The sequence below is a fragment of the Ursus maritimus genome, unplaced genomic scaffold, assembly GCF_017311325.1.
Source record: "Ursus maritimus isolate PB19 unplaced genomic scaffold, ASM1731132v1 scaffold_5, whole genome shotgun sequence".
In the NCBI taxonomy this organism is placed as follows: Eukaryota; Metazoa; Chordata; class Mammalia; order Carnivora; family Ursidae; genus Ursus; species Ursus maritimus.
The window spans coordinates 27,828,303-27,843,105 of NW_024426663.1; the positions used below are offsets into that span (position 1 = coordinate 27,828,303).

At 33.5% G+C, this 14,803-nt stretch overlaps 1 protein-coding gene across 4 annotated transcripts in view; it reads right to left on the reverse strand.

Annotated features, from left to right (window-relative positions):
- Positions 1–14,803, reverse strand: part of TENT2 (terminal nucleotidyltransferase 2) — a 66,368-nt gene that overhangs the window by 12,487 nt on the left and 39,078 nt on the right. For all 4 annotated transcript variants that reach the window (XM_008711026.2, XM_008711023.2, XM_008711025.2 and 1 more), the window contains 2 exons: positions 11,334–11,377; positions 3,829–3,965 (listed from right to left, as the gene is read on the reverse strand). In XM_008711026.2, the coding sequence (XP_008709248.1) occupies positions 3,829–3,965; positions 11,334–11,377 (181 nt within the window). The remainder of the gene's footprint in view (positions 1–3,828; positions 3,966–11,333; positions 11,378–14,803) is intronic.

Below are 14,803 nucleotides of genomic sequence, written 5' to 3' on the forward strand. Positions count from 1 at the left end.
ATGTGCTCCTATCCCACTTGTGCTCTAGATTCCAACCTTTCTTGATTCAGAGAAGCGTACTATTCAACAATTTACTATCTTTTTCTGGTATCATCAATTTTGCCATCAAGATAGGTTATTTCTCCTTTCTAAAAACAAAGACTCAACCCCACTTAACTCTCCAATTTCTACTCCATTTTTTCTGCTCCCCTTTACAAGTATATAAAGTCTACATATTACTAGTATCTGTCTATACACTCTCCTATCTGTATTTAACTCGTCCCTATTAGCTCTTGAGCCCATACCAATGAAGCTTTTTATCCCTATTTTTCCATAGAAACTGTTCCTGACAAAGGTCCAGTGGCCTCCACATGGACCAATGTTGCAATGGTCAGCTTTTAGTTCTTATCTTATACTTGATCCATCAAAAAATGTGACACAGATAATCACTCCTTCCCCCTTGAAACATTTTTTCCCCCTTTGGATTCTAAGACAACACATTCTATTGGTTTTCCTCCTATCTCAATGATCCTTCTTTTACAGACTATAAATTAGTTCCTTCTTATCCCTAACCTCATGTATATACAATTTGTTTGTTTAATGCCTATCTCTCCGTACTACATACTACAATGTAAGCTCCATGAAGACAAACACTTCTGCCTGTTTTGTTAATTGCCATATCCCCAGTGCACACAAAAATAGCTTGATATATAGTAGGCACTCAATGATCTATTGATTAAATGAGAGGGAAAAAAATCAGAGTAAGAAAGGAGACAGTCAGAAAAATTGGGCCTTTGTAATTTCTTTAAAAAATGTATTTAAGTATGCAGGCATGCATTTTTAACACAAGGGATATGACTAGCAGTAATGGCATGTGATTAGGCATCCACGGAATAAACAGGATTACAAAATAGGTAACCTTTTAAGTTTCCTAGAATCTCTAGTACCTAGTGTAAGATTATTTAAAATTTAATTTTTTTTGTTTTGTTAAAATACAAAATGATTACATTCTGACTTTATTTTTTCCTAGTTTCTCTGAGCAACCTGATGCTTTTTTTTTGTTTATCAGTTCCCTGCTCCCAAGTACAGTTCTAGAAGCCTGGCTTCATTTGAGAAATTTGAGCAGCAAGGTTTAGGAGAAAGCCTCATGTGAGTGAAGTAGATAAGAAAATCTTAGTAATTTTTAAATGGCCATACAAAATTCCTGCAACATTTATACCACATACTCAAGCATCCCTTAACAGGCACTTAATTCTGTCTTCGAGTAAAGAGAATTTTCTAATTGAATGTCTCAAAGTTCAGAAGAAAAATCCTTAAAAACATTTCTAACAGGGGGCGCCTGGGTGGCACAGCGGTTGGGTGTCTGCCTTCGGCTCAGGGCGTGATCCCGGCATTATGGGATCGAGCCCCGCATCGGGCTCTTCTGCTATGAGCCTGCTTCTTCCTCTCCCACTCCCCCTGCTTGTGTTCCCTCTCTCGCTGGCTGTCTCTATATCTGTCGAATAAATAAATAAAATCTTTAAAGAAAAAAAAAATTCTAACAGCTGCTAGAATTCCTTTGCACAGCACCTAGTTCATTGCCATGACTACAATCTTTTTTTTTTTTTTAAAGATTTTATTTATTTATGTGACAGAGAGACAGCCAGCGAGAGAGGGAACACAGCAGGGGAGTTGGAGAGAAAGAAGCAGGCTCCCAGCGGAGAAGCCCGATGTGGGACTCGATCCCGGAATGCCGGGATCAAGCCCTGAGCCGAAGGCAGACGCTTAATGACTGCGCTACCGAGGCGCCCCCCATGACTACTTTCTTGGCAGTGCTCCCTACAGTCGAATTTCTGAAAATAACTGGAATGAAACAATACACTTGACAAATGCACTGTATGATGAAAGAAAAGGTGAAGATGTCTCCTAGATCGTGTATCATAGTGAAAACAAATGCATCCAAAAGCTCAAAACCTCTTTTGAAGTCTCAGCATCCTAGCCAGTATCAACTGGCACAACCAGCTAGTTGCTGTTAATACTAAACTAATAAACAAACCTGTTCATCTACCATTTTGTTTCAGTCCAACAAAGCAGCTGACTTTCAAGGCACTGGTATCTAGATGCTCTAATCCTAAACTATACATGGTAGAAATATACCTTTTTTCTATGAATCCTTTTCCCTCTCTGCAAACTTCCCTAATTTACGATAGAAAAGACAATGTCAATATATTCTAACAATTGAGAATGTGGTTTTGGAGTCAGACCTGAGACTGAATCCCAATTCTCTCATTATCTAGCTGTACTGCCATGGGCAAGTTTCAAGTACACAAATTCCCTAGGCCTCACAAGCAGTTACTATGAGGCTTAAATGAGATAATACACAAGAATCACTCAGCGTACTACAGGACACTAAGTAAATACTCACGAAACATCAGCTATTGTTACTGCAGCATCTTACAAATCCTGACTCTAGAATAACTTTTACAGTGTCTTATAATCTTAAATCTTTTCTCATCTTATAAATGAAGGCTCCTTCCTTTCTATCCTTGTTGTCTGGACTTACACTCTGGTCCTAGTCATCTTTAACGATGATTATTATAACTTCATTCTTATTGAACTACTTTCCACCAGCCCTTTTCCTGCTTTTTTTCTTAACCTGATTCAGTAACTTTTAAGCCATCTTAAGGATCTTTGCAACATGTCTATAACCTTACCCTCTGCTTCAAAATTATTTATTTATAGCAAGAATTTTTCAAGTACCCACTCTCTAGCACTGGGCTAGGTAATGGAGATACAACTGGAAACAAAACAGACACAGTCTGGTGAAAGCTTTGCTTTGAGGAATTTAAGTAACAGTACTTCTTTCATGCCCTATGTTTCAAATCATCTATGAGTCAAATTTCTTTAGAGCTACTACACCATAGCAAATAAGGCAATACCAACACTGCAGTAAAGTACCATAGTTAAGAGTATGAATTTTGCAGTCAAAACTATCAGAAATACTCCCCCTGACTAGCTGTGTGATTTGGGGCAAGTTTCTTCACCTCTCTGTATATGTGCTTCACTGGTAAAATGGGCATGATATAATATCGCATCATATGGCTACTATGTAAATAAGAAGATATACATAATCTGTTGGGAACAGTTTTTCCCAGCTCGTAATAACAATTTATAACAAATGCTATTATTACTCCTCTCTCCAATCTTTTCAAAATGGTACCCTGTGGTTAATGTATCCCCCTCCTTTAACTTCACAAAACTGCTAAGTCCTTTCTCTTCCCCACATTTCAAGCTTTTTTGAGCTGCAATTCCTAACCCCACTCTATCTGGACTTCTAGGACTCCCTTAGGAACGTTCAATTAAGTCCAGTCTAATTATATACACTGTATAGTGTTCCATGTTTACATGTTACCCTCAGAAGAAAGGGCAAAAAAAGGAAAGAGTATTCCTTGATTTTTATATACTAACACAACTATTCAGATATCAAGCAGATCTTTTCCCAAGTTTGTCTTAGCTGTGTTTTTTACTATAAATCTTAACTTCCCAAAAACAGATGTTTCAAACTATACAGCACCTCTACAGGGCCAACATAAACATTTATCCAGGCCCTGCTATGAAAAGAGGGAGCTAAACATAAGGCAGGATCACTACTCAAATCAACTAAAACTGGGCTTACTGAACTATCATTTTTCACTAGATAGGAATATAAAATCAATTTAGTTTCTAATAATTAATCATTAGATATAAATTTTATAAATTACACATTTCTGGACAAGTTTGGAGCACTGAAATGAACAAACACAGCTTCTGACCAAAAGTGTAGCATTCACATATGTAAATGAATAAAACATAATCTAATGTTTCACTTACTCAAATTCTGTAGCATAATATTTAAGAAAGCCCAGTAAGAGGTCCCCAAGGTTTGATTCATTCTTCGAGAGGTAAGGAGGAACATTACATGGAGCTTGATGTACAAGGTGCAGCTGTATAGCAGGACTAAAAGATTCCTGTCAGAAAGAAAAATGGGGAAATATAAAGCCATTTAAAACAGAAACTAAAAACTTCACAAATCCTGATCTAATGCTCTCTGAAGAAGAGAGAAGAACTCTTCTTTATGTTGGCAGTTTGGAAATTCGAAGATTTTCTTCCACTAAAGATTTCACCGGTGTTTGCAGTATGCCAGAAAGTACCTAAAAAACTAAGACATTCTAAACCCTGGCTGAGATATATCACTCATTTAACCAAGTGGATCCCTACAGTAGTAAGAGATTTTTTAACTCATAAATAAATCCTCACTGTACATACCAAGATTTCATCAAATAACATATAGATTTCTTTATAAATGTTCCTCCTTCTTAAGTGCCTCTACAAGGAGCAGGTGTACTTTATAAAGGTTATTATCAAGCACAAGGTAAGAGCATTTTCTAACTGCCACGTAAAACTTCTCTTAGAGGCCATAAAAGTAACTCATATATGAATAGTAGTTACACCAATTTTAAGATTTTTTAAATTTTGTTTTATTTTATTTTTGTATTTTATATCTTAATGGGAAGAGAAGACAGACACTCAACATGAATTGAACTTGAAAAGACAGAGAGGGCAGGGAAAAGACAAGAAACTAAGCAACAAGCAATATTCAGCAAACTTTACCACAGTATTCATAAAGGAAGGTATTATTTGCTTGTAATCCACACACAAACAACACACTTATCAGAAAGAATACTAATGGGTACTTATTCTTTCTTGCATAAACTATGCCATTCATTTTCATATCTGATCCTTCCTCTATTAGCAGCAAGTTCTGGCTCTAAAACATACTAAATGAACTACAGAGATTCTCAAGTAATACATATCCAAATGTTAGAAAACACTTTTTAAGGTAATTTGCACAATTGCCAAGATAGGTTTTCTACATTCCCCTTTGCCATCAGAGCAATAATAGATTTTTTTTTCTTTTTAAGGCAACTGGTTAAGGGATGACCGCTATTAAGGTTCCCAAATACCTAACAAATCAACCTTGGGTTTACAGACATCAATTCAATTAGTAATCCAACTTTAAAAAACAGAGGCTCCCCAAATAACTAAACTGTAATACAGAGAAATAGGATAGTGCATCTAGTTAAAAATCTTCAGGAAAAATAGCAAAAAAATAAAAAATTCCCTCCCCTGTCCTATTACCTAAAATTCTATCCATAATTTTTAACTACCAAGAAGTAATTACCTTTCTTTCAGAACACAACCACAGTTCAAAAAGCTGACACTCCTAAACTTCGGACTTCCCCTTACACTTCTAGCAGATTTAGTATTATATTATGAGACAAGTAGAAATCTAAACTGTCTCTAAGACTAGGGGGAGTTAGGAAAGAAGTCTCAATCTATAATAAAGAGTAGAAGCAGAAGGAAGAGCAGGCATACTGTCTCTACCACCCTTTGTCTTTTAATTGTTAAGTGTAAAACTGGACTTAGGACAGTATTTTAAAATGTAAAATGTCAGTATTATTTTCTGGCTAATTTAACAAAAAGGTATAACCTGAGTTCAAATGACAAGGAAGAGGGGGTCACTGTTTAATAGCTTCCACTCTGAAAGCTTCTTACTAATTTTGACTTCTACAACATATCACAGTAAGCATTCAATTTATTAACTGATACTAAAATAGAACAGTCATTTTCTTATCTTAAGTCTAAACCTATTTTAAACCTCTTTTAAAATTTCTATTTTGTTCAATAATTAAAGAAAAAGACTGGCAATTGTAGATTAACACTGAAGAGTTGTGAGACCTACTCTACTAAAATGGTGAATGACTTTGAACTAACAATTTGATCAGTCTCCTCTTAGTGCCACTATGCTTTTTCACGGTCATATACTAAAGGGCCATGTCATACATACTACATACTGGGGGAGAACTGAAGGAGAAATCCAAACTTAAAATAAAGGGGGGGTCTAAAAGATGGTACGAGTTAACAGAAATTCCATTTAACCATCAGAAATCCCCATTTTTGATCATCATTAACATTACAGAAAGATTCTCTGTTTCAAGAAAAATTTCATCAAAGATTTTTTTTAAAAAAGGAAGTTCCCTATTACATATGTACTTAAGAATAATATACATTATTTTGGATAGGATATGGGTGGGCAAAACTTAGGCTAACATATTAGAAAACACACAAAGACCAATTCAAAAGCCAAAGCAATTACAACCTAAATCCATGGAAACCCAATTTAACTGATACAACGTAACATCTATTTCTTAAAGCATTTGAGGTGGGGATTACTGACACTTACTGCTCTTTGTTTTTAATGTGGGGAAGACATCTTTATTACTTTTTAAGGTTATATCTTATTTGGGGCCTCTAATAACCAAATCTGTAATGACTTAATCCTGAAAACATTTTCCAATTGATATTTAAATGCTAACATTTTTCAAGATACGTATCTTCCTTTTCTTCCTTCAATCAACGCCAAGTTAAGAAAAATTTTAATGAGCAACCCCTTGAAAAACAACTGCAAAGTCTCACTTTTTTGCTCATACAACTGTCTACCAAAAATGATAAAAACATCTTTTGCCAAATTTCATTATTTTCTGAACCTTCAAAGTTTGAAATTTGGACAATTAACCACTTTCTGGAATAAATTAGATTGGCTAAACTTTCGCTTGATAAACTGTTCTTTAAAAAGATACATGCCTTAGGGGCATCTGGGTGGCTCAAGTTGGGCAGCCTTCTCTTGATTTCCATTCAGGTCAGGATCTCAGGGTCGTGAGGTCAGGCTCTGCACTCAGCACAGAATCTATTCAAGATTCTCTCTCTCTCCCTCTTCCTCTGCCCCTCCCCCTGCTTGCATACACACTCACGCTCTCTCTCTCAATAAATTTCTTATTTTTTTTAAGATTTTATTTTACTTTAGAGAGAGGGAGTGGGTGAGTGGGATGAGAGGCAGAGGGAGAGAGAGAGGAAGCTGACTCCCTGCATGGGGCTCCACACTCAGCTCGGAGTCTACCTGAGATTCTCTCTTTNCCTCTCTGTCTGCCCTGCCCCCATGTGCGTGCATATGCACAATCTCTGTAAATAAATACATAAATAAAATATTTTTTTAAAAAAATACATGCCTTAAATGAAGGATGACTATTTTCTACCTCCAAGCAAACAAATTTAAGTTACATACTATTCTAACAATATGAATTGTTAGGCCCCGGATATAAATGTTGAGGAAGGTCTCAAAGAAAAAGATAACTGATAACAGAGCTTAAACAGAGTTCTGACTGAAAAGAGAAAGAGCTAAATGATAAACTAAAGTTCTACTAAGCTTTCTTAATTGTATGCAGATTACCATTGATCTGGTAATAACATGTTAAAGACTGATCATTAAATTCTTTAAATTATATTTGCTTTTAAAGTTTTTGAAAGCTTTTTCTGAAAGCTTTTAAAGTTTTAAAGTCAACATAAGTATCAAAAAGCAGAAGTACTATAATGAAGTAGTCAAAAACATGAGCTTGGGAGTCAGGTCTAGCTTTGAAACCTATTAGCTATATGAACTTAATCAAGTTAGTTTCCAAATGTTCAGCTTCTTCATCTATAAGAAAAATAACAGTACTCATAGAACTGTAATGAGGATTAAATGATACTATGTATGTAAAGCATAGCAGCAATAGTATTACCTGTATATTTATTATTTAGTATATGCCAGGCATCATTATTGTAACTGTGTAATTCATACAACTGTATAATACAACAATGCAGTATGGTTACCTCCTGAAAAATGTCTTATTTCAAAATTAACTTCCTTATAACTTTTAAAATGTAAGTAATATCAACTTTAAAAGAATGTTTTTTATCATTAAAACACACTTCACCAAAATTTTTAAATTTGTCTTTTTAAAGGTATTCATTTATAGCCTGTTTTACATAACTAAAATCCTTCATCATATTATATTCATTTTAAAACTGAAAAAAGTTGCTATATCTATATGTGTATACATATTTATATATGTAAAATTTAATATATTTTCAATATATAACTGCACAGAACTCTACATTCTCAGAATTCCTAATCTCATAACTATAAAGATGGCTTTCTGGAATATGAAGATAACATTAGGGAAAGAAACAAATATAAGTTATCTCATAAATCTCCACCTAAATAAATCTAGGTAAATCTTATAATATGCTCACATTAAAATAAAGAGCCCTTCATAAGCTTAACCTAAGTTTATATATTTAAACTCTCTCAACTTCACTGCTTTAACTCAATAGTAAATATTTGCTCTCTATCACTCATGTAGCTTTCTTAAGTCAATAAGAATTAAGTAGTAATAATAATGCTATATTATGATATAGCTTTTGAAGATAAAGATATGGTTATAGTCTTTCATCCCTTTCTTTCCTAATTTTGTATCCTAACAGAAATGAAATACCATACCCACTTTTAAAATAATTACTATAATTTGAGAAAATATGAAAATAACTTTAAAAAGCATAATACACTGAACAAATGTTATTCTATTCCAAAGTTTTTATCCTACTTTTTAATTCTACTTAACTATATTAGAGAAGCTCAAAATTTAAAAGAACCTTGTTCCTTTGTAAAATAACAAAGGTTTTTTTTTTGTTACTATAAAGTTTTAAGTCATTCTCAAACTTATTTATACAAGCTGAAATTTTGTCATACGTGTTGTTCTTAAAGAAAGGTATATCTGTATAGGAACAATCAGATATACACAAATAAACTGTAAAAAGCAACAGAAACTAGGTGAAATAATATATAAGTGAATGCTACTTTCATTTTGTCTTTCTTAGGCAGCACAGAATAACAGAAAAAATATCAGTTTCTGGATCCATAATTTATGACTATACAGCTTGAATTAATAACGTAACCTTCCTAAGACTTAGTTTCTTCATCTCTGAACCAAGGATAATACTAATTATACTAAGTATAATACTACACTTGTTTAGGATTAAGATAATATATAAGGGGCGCCTGGGTGGCTCAGTCGTTAAGCGTCTGCCTTTGGCTCAGGGCGTGATCCCAGCGTTCTGGGATCGAGCCCCACGTCAGGCTCATCCTCTGGGAGCCTGCTTCTTCCTCTCCCACTCCCCCTGCTTGTGTTCACCTTCTCACTGGCTGTCTCTTTGTCAAATAAATAAATAAAATCTTTAAAATAAAATTACTTAAAAAAAAAAAGATAATATATAAAAATTTATAGAGTGCTGACATAAAAGAGATACCAAGTAAGTGACAGTTAGTAGTAGTAATAAGTTGATTTGTTACATTAGATGGACCACTGACAAAAGTGCTCTACTGATCAATTAGCTTACAGGTTTCAGATAAAATTTAAAATCCTCTTAGAGTGGATAGTAAGTCCTTACCCATGTAAGCATCAACCTTATAGTAAAGATAATGTACTTTAAATATTTATGATAATGTAATCACACCTGAAAGCATATTAAGACATTCTTAAATCTAGCAAGTCTTGCCATAAGTATTTTTTAAGGCCTTGGGGCTGGACTAGTATTAAATCTATTTCCCTGTTACAGGTATAAAAATAAGATTATTAGCAAAACAGGGATGGAGAGTACAGGATGAGAAGGTGTATGTGAGGAGAAGTCAGGACTCTGTCATGGGGGAAAGCTAGATAATGAGAAACATGAAGCAGAAGTGTAAAAAAAAAAAAAATGAGGCTCTTCAAACTAGAATATACCAGTAAGAACCTGGGTATCTTATGATAAAAGCAATACGTCTGTTCTGTTCTCCAGCATAGTGCATTACGCTGAGATTTCATTAGTATTTTATATTAGTAAAAAAAGTTCATGCAAGGAAGGTTTTAAGTGAGATTTCTGTAGAAGCGTGTTCCATACACAATAATAGACTCTTTAAAGGATAAGTTTAACTATTAGACGCTTTGTATGCTAAAAAATATACAGTTCTTTCTATACTGAAACCTAGGTCTTAACAAAAAAGTTGAGACAAAAAAATGAAATAGTAAAAACCCAGTCATCATCTTCAACCTTTCAGGATAAGCTAAAGAATCAATACTTTATTGCAGGGAGAAAATCATTCAAGGATAAGGCCAAAAGTTCAAGTTACTTTTATTTCTACACTTTCTGATGCTTTCATTTCCATAACGTTTATGAAAGCATAAATTCACTATAATAGTTCTTCATAATAGCAGAAATTAGTTTTCAAAATGAGGAACATAAGATGTCCAGACTCCAAAAGATTCCTATAGATGGTGTCTTTACCTGATCACCCATCACAAACTGGGAAGCCCCCATACAGCAAAACTCTATTACAGTGAAACTTTTATTATTCAGCACCTTGCATGTATGCATTACAATAATAGCCCATGTTCAAAAACAAGAACATCAGTTCTTCTCAATTATCAAAGATTAAGTTATATTTAATTTAGATTCCAGGTCAGGTAGATTTGTATTTTGTATGATACAGACAGAATAAGTGTGTCCTTTGAAAACTGATCACTCGAGCTAGATATTACATTTTCCAATTTGACTATTTAGTAAGTTTATAAAACAGCTCTTTTTGTAACTTTATAAAACTAACAGCTAAAAATTATACAGTTTCAGAAGGTTAAACATTCTAAACGGATAGTTTAAATATTATTCCCAAATAAAACCAGGAATAAAAATGACTATGAAGGAAAACAGAAACAGCAGGACTATAAAACAAGGAAACACAATTCTGGAAAAAAGAACACAAAAAGGTGGAAAAGAAACAACAGTATAAAACACTGTGAATATGCATATTACCTAGGTTTTTCTCAACTCAAACTGAGTATACCAAACTTTTCCTAGTAAACACCCTTTATTAATGCTTCCAATTAACTTCAGGAGTCTTAATATTATACACACAAAGAGTATACTAATGTTACTTCTTTTGGTGTATTACTTGGTAAAATCAAATGAAAGATAAAATGATTATCTAATTGTTCAAATTCTTAATTTTTTCCGCTGCTTTCAAAGTATACATACTGAAAATTTCTGAGTTACTAACTAAAGAAATGCTATAAAACTGTATTTAAAAATAGCATGAAGAAAACTAGAATGAGCCTAACTGAGCCTTGACCAATTGAGTATATTTAATTGCTGTTAGTGATAATCATGAGCATCATGTGAAAAATTCTACCATTTATATAAATAACCAGACTGTCTGCCAATAACCAAATAATACCACAGTCTTCAAAAAAAAGTATATGAAATATTTTTAATATGTTAGTGGCCAACTCCTCAGCCTATATAGAAAATGTTATCATATACTTAGAAGGTAACTATTACACCTTTTATATTCACATTAATACTGCATAATATAGTTCCACATATACTTGTCATAATATGTATTATAATAATTTATAAGAAACACTTACTGGGTAAATTTTTTGGATGGATGGAAGGATGGGTTCAGGTAGGGCTATAAAAAAAAAAAGTTTAAAGCTTCCGTGATTCACATAATTCATTTTACAAAGCAATAATTTGTCAGCTACACCCCAGGCATAAGGGTTTCTGCTTAAATTCAACAGTTTCCATGTATTTTGTGAATTAATTCTGATCCCTAAAAATTTAAATTCCATATATATCTAAGCTGATAACTTAAGCTTTGTTAATAAACTAAGTATATTTCTATGTAAACCAATGTTCCTTACATGGTTTTAGAAAAATAGGCCATCAATGGACACACAATCATTTGGTCCAACATCAGACACACACATGAAATAAGCAAGACAAGGATTGTTCTACAGATACTAAATGAACATTGTTAAGATGGATGTAGCTATCAAAAAGAAAGTTTTTAAATACAGTCCAATGGTACTGTATCATGAAAGAATAACAGCTGTATCATAATTGTCCCTTTATTTTTAATTTCTTCTAATAAACAATAATACCAAAACTTAGAAAGTTTCAGGAAATAGAGCTATTGGGGAAAAAAAAATGAAAAAAAACTTCAACTTCAAAATTTTTAAAAAGAAGCCTCACCAAAGTTTAGGAATATAAATCAGGATATTTATACCAATTTGCTATAAAAAAATAAAAATTTCGGGGCGCCTGGGTGGCACAGCGGTTAAGCGTCTGCCTTCGGCTCAGGGCGTGATCCCGGCGTTCTGGGATCGAGCCCCACATCAGGCTCCTCCGCTATGAGCCTGCTTCTTCCTCTCCCACTCCCCCTGCTTGTGTTCCCTCTCTCACTGGCTGTCTCTATCTCTGTCGAATAAATAAATAAAATCTTTGAAAAAAACAAAAATAAAAATAAATTTAAAAATTTCATATAAGGGAATCATTATCTTCTATGTTACTTTCTTTTTAACTGTCATTCTTCATTCTCTAATAGTCACCGAAATCCAACCTCATTAAATGCATTAACAGTAATTTCACATCATTATAGTAGAAATGGAATAACATGAAAAGAAAAGTGCTTAATAGTCACAATTTAAAGAACTGTAAAACACAATGTCTTGAGTATGGTAAGATACAGGTAATGTATTTTCACGATTTCTTTAAGATTAAACACCAAATATAACACTAAATGATAAGCTATGTATTTAAGAATTAGAAATACATTGTATATAATTAGGTAAATTCAGTAACCATCGTTACCTTTAATTTGAAATTTACCAAAAACCTTTTTAAATGACTTCTGGAATACATTAATATACATATAATCAACCATTATTACCAACTTACATAATCTCCAACTATGATTATAAATGTATAAATTCCTATTGCATAGTATTTAAATTTCTCTTCTATATCATGCTTCATTCCCAAGTTGAAATTAGAATAAAATAAAATTTCATGAAACGCTGGAATGTTCACTGTGATTGAGGGGGAAAACTTATTACTTACCAGAACCACTCTTAGGAAGTAAAAATATTTTTTCCCAGAGGCATTCAAATGCTCAAAATTCTAGAAGATCCTACAAATAAACTCAAGCCCCAGTTACTTTAATTCTAAAAGTCCTTACATTCATATAATATTTTTACTGACTTTCTAATAAGAATTTTTGCTATAATACAGAAGTCAAACTAGAAAATATTACTAGAAATTAGTTTACTTAATTAAAAACCTGAATTCCTTTCTCACTGAATACTCCTGGTAAAGTACAATTATAATTTAAAAAATGATAAAGAAAAGGTTAAAGAGAATTAGAAAAAATATTGTATCTCATTCTAGAACCATAACTACAATGCTAGAAGAGAAAAATAAATACTAACCACTGGATTAGGGTCTTTCAAAAGACAAAGAGCCTTTCTAAGCAATTTAAGGGGCATCCAGATGGCTCAGTCAGTTAAGCACCTACTCTTGATTTCGGCTCAGGTCATGATCTCAAGGTCATGGGATCAAGCACCCCATGGGGCTCCACAGAGAGCTTAAGATTCTCTCTCCCCATCCTGCTGCCTCTCCCCCACTCACGCTCACTCTCGGATGCGCCTTCTCTCTCTACATCAAAATAAATAATAATAAAAAATAGGTAAACAGAACTAAGCAATTTGGAAATTTTGGGGGAGGCAGGGATATCATTCAGTAAATCCCTTGTCTGACAACCTTACAGATTTAAAAACACTAGTCACCTGTGAAAAGAAATAAAAGAAAATTCATTTATAGTAGAGTGAGGAAGCCCTGAAAGGGAATACAGTATACCTTGCATTCCCTAATAGGAAGCAGCTTACTTCACACACCCCAGCAGGATGAAGAAAGACTTTTTCCTTGCCCAGCAACAGCCCAACCAATGAGAATCCAGAGAAAACAACCTCTTCCAGCTTCCTCCCTTTTCTCTAAAGGCAAGTCCCTGGCCTCCATTCTCTGGACCTGCCAATGGTTGGGTCACCAGTTTGCTTGTACTGAACTGAAATTCCTCTGCTATTCTTGAATAAACTCATTGTGCCAGTAAAAGAAAAAAAAAAAAACTGGCTCTTTTGTTTTTCAAAGCCAACACATTAAGAGCAACTGGTATACTGTGGCAGTTATTTATTAACACTATCCTCATAGTAACCTCAAAGCCTTCAGCAGTTTTGCAAATGTTTGTTTTACTCAAAGCGAAACACATTCAGGAAGAATCTGGCTGTAACATCTATTTTTACTTCAAAATTCTGGACTTCAATCTTTTAAACTTCTCTCTCAAAAGCAAAATAAAACAAAACTTAGTACTGCAGTATCTGATCAACTGATAATGCTTTCAGATCAACTGATAACTACTCTGTTAAGATTTTATTTTGCTTACATTTCAGATGAGGGCTTTCTGGTCAAGCCCCCACAAATTTATACATATAAATATTCCATTCTGATTCATCAAAAATTCAACCAAAAAGAAAGGCAAATCTTCAACAACACTAAGCAACAATTCTGAAATCAAAAACCATTTTAAAATACCTGAGATAATTCTGGACCTGGTAACATAGAAAATATTCTATGAATATTCGTTCATCTTATTATTTCTAACCAATTGATACTTTTGCCTTTTTATTAATTATTCATCTTAGAGTGCCATTAAAAACTCTTCTCATTGGGTTTTTTACCCCGTATACTTTCATCAGTCACCTTTCAAGCATACATAGTCTATTACTGACTGTTGAAATTTATCCTAGAAAATGCTTTAATCTTTTTCAACCTTTCTACATAAAGAAGACTGTTCCCTTTCTCTATTCATGGCAAAAAAGATATTAAAAGCATTGAAGAAGTTAAATGAAACTTAAAAGTCCATCCAATCCAACTATTCCTGTTACAGATAAGAATATTAAGACCAGAAAGGTAGAATAATTTGGCCAAAATCACAAACACTACTTCACTATGGCTTGACTGGAACTGCTTTCAGAACTCCTGTATGATTAAAAAAAAAAAAAAA